Below are 10,850 nucleotides of genomic sequence, written 5' to 3' on the forward strand. Positions count from 1 at the left end.
AGAACGGCGCGCCTCGTCGTTTCAGGCAGCAACAATCAAAGGCCGATAGAACTGATGGGTCCGGAGACTCGCCTGCAGGATTTTTTTTGTTTTAATCTTGGGGATCGGATTTCCCGTTCGTTTTGGAAGTAATGCTTGTCTTTTATTAAAATAAAAGTGATAACATCGGTTCGTGGACGGGATACATGTTAAAGACTGTTAATGGCTACTATCAGTCAATGGTTATAATGATTTAGAAGCGACGTATCCGAAATTGAAAGTTGAAACAACTTTCTCATTTACGGATTCCTCATTTCATAGGAACTAACGTTTGTTTATTTATCTATTTATTATTGTATTAATATTCAGATTTTTTCTTTTCCTTGCTTGCAGTCTACTGACTAGGCTAAAGTTTCATAGCGAAATCTGTAGATAGGGACTTGATCCTATAAAGCAAGATGAACAAAAGCTAAATCATTCTTTTCAAATAATTGATGCTGTGGAGCTTTTAAAAAGAATCTGAATTAGGGTTCAGAAGAAAAGAAAAAGAATCGGAATGCTAGTTGGGCTATACTATATAGTTCAATGTCTTCCTCTATGCACAAATCCAAAGTCAAACTTCCATAACAATCGTTTGTTCAATCCTTTCTTGGAACACATCCAATGAAGAGGAGCCCATCGCTTCTCTATGCAATCATTTCTACATTGGATTAGGAATTACAACCATGTGTATTGTGATTGTTCTATGTTAGGAGTGATTTGATATGCCTTGTAATAGCTGCTGTGAATGGCAACCAGGAGATCTCTAGTGGCCAGATTAAATGAGAGTCCACCTTGGGAACAGCCATAATGTTAAAATGTATGGATATAAGGTTGCTCAGCACTCATGAGCAAACTGATGGCTCCCAATGTCTTCTATGACACTGCAGTAATCAAACCAAACGTTAATACTCTTCCTTGAGACAAGGGAAGTGCTAGGTTTAGATAAGATGATGTGCTCAAGCAACTGTGAGACAATTCACACTAAAGGTGAGAAAGAGCAGAAGTTGAAAATATTACAAAAATAGACTGACTAACAAAGCCAAGCTTTGAGCCCTACAGAGAATCCTGGAGCGTGGCAGATTCCTAGAGAAGAAGGATCTTCCTGTTTATTATTGTAAGCTGCCTAGAGTAACACCACAGCGAGATAGATGACAAATCAATAATACAAAAAAAATCATCTGGTTGAGTATAATATGTACAGTAAAAGCAGTTGTACCATCAGATGGCAGTCTTGAGCCTCCGTTTCTGATTTACAAAGTAACATTAAAATACAAGGCAATAATTTGTAGGGAAAGAAGAAAGGTGTAGTTGCAAGATATCTGGAAGATGTCCTATTGAGAAAAATTAGATTAAAGAATGAAAGAATATGGTGTTTTAATGATAGAGAGAGCAAACTAGATTACTTCTTGGAATTTTCGTGATATAAATGAGAGATATCATGCATTATCTGCTGTTTTCTGTCCTAGGACTTGTTCCCATTTGCCTCTTAACATGGCACAGTAATGACCTGATGACACCAATTTCCTACTTTGTTCTTACAACCTTATCTTTACTCATCCTCCCAACCATGAGGAAATCAGACTCAAGTTGGTCATTAACAATACCATATAAATGTGAAACTTTCCCCTCATATACCAACACTAGCCAAGGCCTATCACATATTTACAATGTGTTATTATTTTAAAAACCAGGTATAGGCATACCACTTCTCCTTTGATCAGTAGGCATTCTCCACCCAGATGTTTCTCTCCCAGCCTTTTCCTTCAGCATTTGTCAGTCCCACTCGGTAAACCAGATTAGGAAATCAACTCTGCAGGAAGACAAAAACTACTTTTACTAAGACTGGTTATTATAACAAAACCTTCCAAGTTGCAACTTTGTGCTGACCCTCCTTCTCCACCAATGAAATAAGAAGGCATCTACCTATGTTACTTCTAAATGATATCCTGTTGTTTTGGACTTAAAAAATGCTTCAGCCCCTTTTGCCTAGGAAACAGTTCCTGCATATCTCCATCAAGGTTATCTTCCTTACTCTGTACACTATTAGAGCTTTGCTTCTGGAGTAAATCCCTTTATATAGAACAGTGGTTCTCAATCTGTGGGTTGGGGCCACTTTGGGGGTCGAACGACTCTTTCAGAGGAGTTGCCTAAGACCATTGGAAAACACATATTTTCAATGGTCTTAGGAACCGAGACACCAATTTTATGGTTGGGGGTCACCACAACATGAGGAACTGTATTAAAGGGTCGCGGCATTTCAGCCCAGTAAGGTAGACCAGACTATGGGAACCAACGCCAAATAGGTCAGGATTACTTTTATTGTAACAGTTATAGCCGGGATGGCTAACCTATAGCATGGGTGCCCAAAGTGCAACGTGAAACCATGACACCCAGCACGCGTGCCCTTGCCTGTTGTGCACATGCACGTGTGATGATCAGCTGTCTTCCTCATGCACAGCAGTGCTGAAAACCAGTGTGCGCATGCACACCTGCCAGCTGATTGTTGGGTGCACATGCATGCCACAATCTGGAAGTTCAGCTTTTCCGGAGCATGATCCCTTCGCGTGCGCAGTAGTGCCGAAAACCAGCATGCGCATGTGCACCAGCCAGCTGATTGTCGGGTGTGCATGTGCATTAGAACCCGGAAGTTCAACTTTTCCAGAGCACAACCCCAGTGAGCATGCATGTGTGTGCACGTGATGTTTTCACATGATCTTTTTGGCACTGAGCTATAGCAACAGGATCTTGCAAGTTGTCAAGTTACAAGATCCTTGCACCCCTAACCCTTTAGAAAAAAAAAAAACCCAGGTGTGTTCAAACTTGACAGCTTTAAGACTTGTGGACTTCAACTCCCAGAATTCCTCCTCCAGTCATGTTGGCTCAGGAACTCAGGCATTGAAGTGTGCAAGTCTTAAAGCTGTCAAGTTACAAGTTCCTTGCACCCCTAACCCTTTAGAAAAAAAACCCAGGGGTGTTCAAACTTGACAGCTTTAAGACTTGTGGACTTCAACTCCCAGAATTCTTCCTCTCACTCTTCATCTTGATGATGTGCGGACGGGCGGGGGGAGGGAGCTGAAACCGGTTCTAAACGGCACTGTAGATTTGTGGAACCTCTTCTATAGAAGAGATTAAAACTGGCAGAAACCCACCCCTGATGTAAATACTGATTGATACAGTAGTTCTTGAAATTCTACACTGAAGAAGAAAAAGGTGGATTAAAAAAAAATCTTCTCCCAAGAAAAGACCAACATTTAGACAAGGGTTCAGAAGGTCATGATTAATGGGAGTTCAAATAATGTATTATTTGATTTAGTGCAAATTATAAATGGATGACACCACATGCTTGAGTAATTTGGGACTTCCTTATTAGAGCAGGCTGCTCATACATTCTGCTCAACTGACAATAAGTGGCATTATGGTTTAGGGAGTGGTCTATGCCCTTGAGGTTAACTGGAGCTAATTTAGCTTCACAGGATGGGTGTAATCAAAGCATATATTTAATACAGTATAGTCTTAGGCTTTTAGCAATATTTAAACAAAGTTTTTAATAGCTTTATCTACATATAGCTGTTAAAAGACTAAGAGTAACTATTATTCAAAAATAAAGAAATAAACTTCTTTCCCAAATTAGAGAAAGTTCACAAAGTAATCACCTAAGGGTATTTAATATCACCTAGAAAACTGAGTTTAATAATACCAGGAACTAGCCTCAAGTGGTACTCAGAATTTAATCATATTGGAACATATTTAAATATATGATGATTTTAAAAAAAGAATTGAGAGTTTTCATTCAAATAAGAAAATACCAATCAATGTATTGCACTTGGTGTGTCTTTAGCTTTATTATTAGCATTTGAGGAAACAAAAAAAACTGTGTAAAGAATTGATAATTTTTGTTAGTTGCTGCAAGACAATTCATAATTATCCTAAACTGTGTATGGGAGACAGAATAATTTCTGGTATCTTTTTGTATTTAATATGTATGCACAAAGTAGAACCAATTTATGTGGTCCTCTAACTCACAATTAGCCAGGTATTTGTTAGTTTGAAAGAACTATAGGGCATTGTATTATTCTATAGCATTGTTTAATATGGTAATATCTAATATTTGGAAGCTTTGTTGGGAAATAATGAATTATCTCATTGTAGTTAGCTTTTCCTTAAGGACAATAAAAGTATTTATTCAAATTCTTATCCAGCACTCCCTCTATACCCTATGATAAACTACTGATTAAAAAAACAACATGGTTCTAGCCCCCACAGTTGTGAGTGCTGGGATGAGAATTAGATATTCTGTATGCATTGCTGGTTTTGGACAAAATACATTTTGGGTTATAATTCCTTGATTTTGATAGTTATAGTTATGTAACGGCCAGAAGTGGAAGTTACTTTTCTGCATAACAACTGGTGCTTGATTTATCATATGGAGATGCAGAACTGAGTTTCGGGTTAAATAAGTATCTCAATAATCATTAGCTACTATGAAGAGTCATGCCTTCAATTTATCATATGGGGTATTTTGAGTGTGCTAAAGTTAGGCTTAGGACAAAAATTGTCTTGCCGTGATGTTATCTTTAGAGTTAGCATATTCAAAATTAATGATTACGTTTAACGTAAATCCCAATTCAGTTTTACATGCAGAGAGTACCAAGAAGCCGCTTAAGTAAGCCGCTTGTGTGAGCCTGTGTGATCCAATTATTTTATTTCCCTGAACTTTTTCCCTTATATTTTTCCTCCTCTGGCTATGTCCACCCTTTGAAATATGGTAGATCGGATTAAGAAACCAAAGTCTTGCAGGTCAATATTGCTTTTATTATATGGCTATAGCAACAGAATCTTCCCTGCCTCTATTCATCTTTGTGAGAACTAGGAAAAGTCTTGTCTGCCTTGTTCAGATGTGTCCAGTTCTGCCCTGGACTCATCTGATTATTATCTTGATAGTGGCTCTTCCTCCTGTCCCTCAAGGTCATTTCTATTTCCCAGGACAAGGTAATTGCAAATACTAGGTACCCATATTTCTAGTGCCTAGGTTATTTCTTTGCTTTTCATGATGAAGCCTAACCAGTTTGCACCAGTTTCCTCATTTCCTAGGTTTACTGCTATCTTTTGGGGTACAAAGCTGTTTACAGCTTCAGTGGGTTTTTAAAAAAATACTTATCAGAAGTACATCTTTGTAACTACTCTTCTCCGAGTTTAGCCTCCACCTAGTGCACAGTTTCAATGCCTTAAAAAAGAACAACATAACAAGTAGTGTTACTTAGAATTTTAGGCTTTCCTTTGAGCCAAAACCATTTCCTTTGTTGTGCAACAAATAGCCCTTTTGGGGACCATCAATCAACAATGTGTTTCGAAGGTCTTGGGTGTCACAAGTGAAAACAAGCAAGGCCAATTTGTAAAGGAGGAGATGCAAGATATTTTAAGGGTGCCTTTCTTTCCTCAAATTTAATCAATGTCTTTTATTGTTTGATTTGTTGCTGATGCATTGAATATATGAAATTTATGCATCATTTATTTCTGTACCCTGTATAAAGACTTGATTTCTTCCCTTAATAAAATGCCCTTTGCTTTGCATGAATTAATTGTGGTTTGTGTCGGACGGGGCAAAGAAACCCACTTGCAATGGTATGGGGTGTTTCTCAAATTTAAAAACTAGGTTCTTTCCAACTCCAGGCATCTGAGTTTTATGGGCAAAAATTTGGGAACTCATCTGGGATTGCAGGATATCTCGCTCTGCGCTCGGATTGGTCTGCCTCAGTCACTAAACACACAACAACTGGCAAGGTGAGTTCAGTCCTGTGTCTTCAGAGGAGACGAACAACCAAGGAGCCAGGAGGAGTGGTAGTTCCTTGGGAGAAAACACAAATATAAAGACACGGAACAGGAAAAGAACACACTGCTGGGGAGCCCATTGGGGTTCATAGTCTACTGTGCTACCAAGGAATCCTGTCAATCTTGCAGGAATGGCCAAAAAGAGAATGATCACAGCACACACAGGAAAGTGGACAAGATACACTGGACATGTTTCATGAAAGGAGAGATGGCAACATGGGTTTCATTTGACTCACAACTACTATTCATGTGCAATTTGAGCAGAGCTATCTCTACCAAATGGATGTTTAGGTCCTGTGGGCTGTAATTAATTAAATGTAATTAATAACATACTTGCTTTGTATGTCTCAGCAGCCACAATGAATCTGTTGGATCAGACTACCCATTTCTTAATGATTTCATTTTGTGCGCAGTAATGTTTAAATTAAAATGCTACAAAAGTCCCTTTGAAAACATTTACAATAATATTTTGTCATCTCAATAGCATTTGAACAACAAACAAAATGCCCAGTGAGAACATTTACAGCTATTGCAGTTCCTGCAATTTCTCAGAAAGGCAATGAGAACATAGTCTTTTGATAGAGGAAAGGTAGGCTTATCCTAATATGCCAATGGACCATATCCTAAGACAGTGTTTCTCATTCTCAGTGACATTAAGATGTATGGATTTCAACTCCCAAATCTCTAGCTATCATGGCTGGCTGGGAAATTCTGGGAGCTGAAGTACATACATCTTAGTTGTTGAAATTGAGAAATACTGCCTTAAGGCAGCCTTTTCTAACCATTGACACTCTTCTTATGTGTGAACTTCAGCTTCGATATTCATTCTGGCTGGGAATTCTGGTAGGTGTCCCAAACACCTGGTAGGCAAGGAAGATTGTCCTAATTTGAAGAGATTCTTATGGTCTCATTTCCTTTCTTCCTTTTAGTGGATCAATGTCAGACCCCCAAGAACCAAGAACGAAATCTGCAGTTATTTAAGAGCAGTTTCCTTTATCGTTCTTCATCTATAGACAGATTCTTGCCAGATTAAAACAACTATTAGCACAATTACAAATAGGAAATATAGTCATACCTTGTTTCTCGACTGCTTTGAGACTTTGGTACTTTTGATCATTTTGTCCCCGTACATGTCATTTGTTTGGTTCTCAGTGTGCAAGCTAGAACTTGTCAATGCCGGTTACCTCATGACTTGCTATCTTTTCCAACTGAAACATAGGATCACTTTTGCCCTATGCATATCCCCTTCCCATCTTATCTTAGCCTCTATGGTCACTTTTTTGTATTTTTGTGCCCCCCTGCAGCAGTACAGTAAAGTACTTACAAAACTGATAAGTCATCAGTGATAAAATTTTGCCACCTTATCCTTTATCAACCACTTTTTTGTTTGAGTTTTATTTTTTTCAAGCATCAGCAATTCTCCAATGACTCTTGCCTTGACATAATGTGTCTAAAATAACAACTGTAAATTCAGGATAAGTATTTCTTAGTTCAGATTTTCTGATTGTCTAGGGTTCACAATTTATAAAATTGATGATTTGGCCACATCTTATTCTTTGCATGTCCTGAGAATTACCTCAGTGGAAGACAATTTGTTTTTTGATGTTAGGCAAAGAAAAAGATGCTAATCTGGTTAAAAGTTTGCATTCAATTTGGGCTGGAACTGAGAGAAATAGGAAAATACCCATCTTTTAAGTATTTTTATTCAATTTCTGAATCAAGTACTTTCATATCATGCCAGGCATTACTTTATATTATATATTTAAATGTACTCTACTGTCTTTATGAACATTTCTTTTTTTCATTCACAAAATGTATAATCTGGCTTCTGCTTTCACTGCTTTCTAGCATCATTTGCTAGAAAATATTTATTCACATATACCTCAATGGAATTTTTAAACATAAACTACTTTGGATTGGTGTGGAAGGAACCACTGCTTCGTAATTGTAACAATATTAGCAGTTTAATGGTCTGAAGAATTAAATGGGAAAGATAAGGAAGTTTCAAAGCATTCAGAAGCTGAGATGAAGAACAAGATGGCATTTCTCCTATTCTTACAAAAGTAGATGGGACTGCAATTTTAACTTAAATTGACATGATGAAAGGACAGCATATTTTATCTCATTTGAATGCAACAAATTAGCTTAAGGAATGCTGAATTGGTCATTCTGAGGATGCTACCAGTCTCTCTACACTACCTGAAAGCAACGACTTAATTTTGTCCAATGAGAAAAAAAATGACTTTGGAAAAAAGACAAAATATTCCTTAATAATTTATCATGACCAATGATTTTATAATTATTCCCCTGTTGGCTGAAGTTTTAAGACTTGTAATTCCAATTCGATCAAAGCCTTCTGAGAAAGAACTTAAACTATCCAAAGAGAAAAGCAGCTTGCAAATAACTACCTGCTCTAACTTTTACAATAGACTATACCAAGAATGTAGCTACTCAGCCATACCAAATTATATTACTAAGTGTTTTCTTTATTGTTATAGAGTTTCAGGACTTCTATCTACTGCTTAGCATAAATTGTTTTGATAAAGGAAGTTACAGGTGCTTAAAAACAACCACTGCTTTATTTATACCACCAAATATAGAGCATATCTGCATTGTGCTTTGGCTAGCTCTTGCAACTGTAGGCAGAAAACTCTTTGCTGAATCTCTGATAGAAAATGAAGATTTCTGAGTTGATAACTGACTTGGCCAGGACCCAAAATTGGAGCAGAGACTTGGAATCATCCACTGTAGACTTTTTTGATTTAGGATTTACCAATGACGACTTCTGCTTTATGGAAAAGCTGCCATTTGCCTCTGTCTTTATCTCTGTCATCTACTTCATGATTTTCTTCATTGGCTTCTTTGGGAACCTGTTTGTGATCCTGGTGATCGTGCTGAAACAAGGCAACCAGAGGCTTGTGGACAACTTCATCCTTAACTTGGCCATTGCAGACCTTGTCTTTGTATGTACTTTGCCTTTCTGGGCTGTGACTGAAGCGTTTGATTCCTGGCAGTTTGGTGAAGAGTTTTGCAAAATTAGCAGCTATGCCATTTTTGTGAACCGTTGCTCAAGCATCTTGTTCCTGATGGGCATGAGTGTGGAACGCTTCCTTGTGATGAATAAGCACTGGGATTCCAGATTTCTCGGGACCAAGAGAAATACCAGCATTACCTGCAGTTGCATCTGGGTATTTTCCTTCCTATTGGGAATACCATCTTTGCTCTACAGAAAGCTGATCCCAGTGGGAGACAGGTTTGCATGCCAGGATGAAGGCTCTTCTATCATCTATACTTTCACGGTACTTTGTTTGACTTTCTTGCTACCCTTGGGTGTAATCTTATTCTGCTACTGCTCTATCTTCACCATGCTCCAGAGTCATGTCAATGTAGGTAGGAAAACAAACCATGCCCTTAAAATCATCTTTGTCATCATTGGGGCATTCATCTGCTGTTGGTTACCCTTCAATACCTTCACAGCTGTCATCACCTATGGTGTGGTACAGAACATCGACTTCTCTTGTGAGGCATTGAAAGTTCTCAGGTGGGGAGTTATTATCAGTGCTTGCCTGGCTTTCACCAACAGCTGCATTAATCCTATCATCTATGCTTTTATGGATCAGCAATTCCGGCAGAAGGTATTGAAGAGTGTCCTAGGACGTCTTTGTCCCGCAAAGGAAAATGCGCAAAGCTCAACATTGTTCTTTTCATCTACAGAATCAAGCGTTCTATTTGGCAGCAAAAAGAGATTCATACCAGCCACAATTGTTCCGGTTAGCAGTGGGGCTGATTTACATGCCTCTAAAAGACAGATATAGTTGCTATTGTTGAGACCATACAGTAGAATTGTTGAGCCAGGTTAGTTATGGAAGAGAGGAGGGAGATGACTCAGAGGATTGGTTTTCTTGATAAGAAAGAATGTTGTTTTTAAAATTTCTGATCAGTGTTTTTTTAAACTTTGTGGTTTCTAATACAATGCCAAATGAATTTTTCCATGATACATTACATATACTCTTTACATTTATAAAATAAAATCCTGTTTATATAAATTTTCCCTTGGTCTGTAGGATAAAAATGCAGATTTAACACTTGCACAGATTTATAAGAGCTTCTTCAACTACCAAGAGACATTTCATACATGAATAAGAGTGACTTGTAATAGTACTTATATCCTTTGCTAGAAAGTAGATGACTTGACTGTATTAGTCATAAGCTTACCTGCCTGCCTTAGCTCTTTATTTAGATATTTTGGTAGCTTTTGTAATTTGACTATTGATTGATGATTGAAAATGTGTTTAGATGGCTATAAAAAGAAATGATGGGTGAATATCTTTTGATATCAAACATTTTAACACAATAAGCCATGCAAACAAAACTAACCACAATCCATAACAAAACCAAGCCTTTTATATCTAATTAAGTATGAATATATAATTGAAACTGTTGCCTTCCTGTCTCAAGCTAAAGATATACTTTTTTATTGAGTTATTTCTGTGTTTAAATTACTGTAAGTTTTCTTGATTTTGATTAAATTTTTAATTACAAAACTCTGGTCTGATTTTTATTCATTAAAACAATGGAAAGTTTTGAATGCAAAACTTTCAATGAACGTGTCAACTTTAATTATTGCTATCAATATTCAGATTTACATCAGCTTTTGAAACTATTAATTTTCTTTCTCTTTATTTTCATTGTTTGTCTGGTAGTGAGAAATAACATGAATTGTGAGTCATGGGTTCCAAATGTACCTAGTTGGAATCTTAATCTACTAAGAACCCTTGAGCCAAACTATTTGTGTTTACTGCACCAAAGGAAGGGAGGCACAACAGAGATTTCCTCACTCATGTCCTTAGCACAACTTCAGTTTTCAGCACTTATGGAATCTAAATATCTTGTCAGTTAAAGGTATCATTGTTGGGTTGTACCTAGGATATCAGTTGGCTTTAATCCAGGCCTGGACCTTAGGAAACGTTATATCATCATTTTTTTCAGTCATACTTTGA

At 37.4% G+C, this 10,850-nt stretch overlaps 1 protein-coding gene across 1 annotated transcript; it reads left to right on the top strand.

Moving 5' to 3' along the window:
• The first annotated feature begins 8,525 nt into the window (after positions 1–8,525).
• GPR25 (G protein-coupled receptor 25) lies at positions 8,526–10,239 on the top strand. Its single transcript, XM_014066829.2, has one exon. The coding sequence runs from the start codon at positions 8,526–8,528 to the stop codon at positions 9,663–9,665; it is 1,140 nt and encodes a 379-aa protein (XP_013922304.2). The 3' UTR covers positions 9,666–10,239.
• Positions 10,240–10,850: the final 611 nt, after the last annotated feature.

Source organism: Thamnophis sirtalis, unplaced genomic scaffold (assembly GCF_051295495.1).
Source record: "Thamnophis sirtalis isolate CommonGarterSnake01/CBP01778 unplaced genomic scaffold, rThaSir2_p1.2 scaffold_7, whole genome shotgun sequence".
Lineage (NCBI taxonomy): Eukaryota > Metazoa > Chordata > Lepidosauria > Squamata > Natricidae > Thamnophis > Thamnophis sirtalis.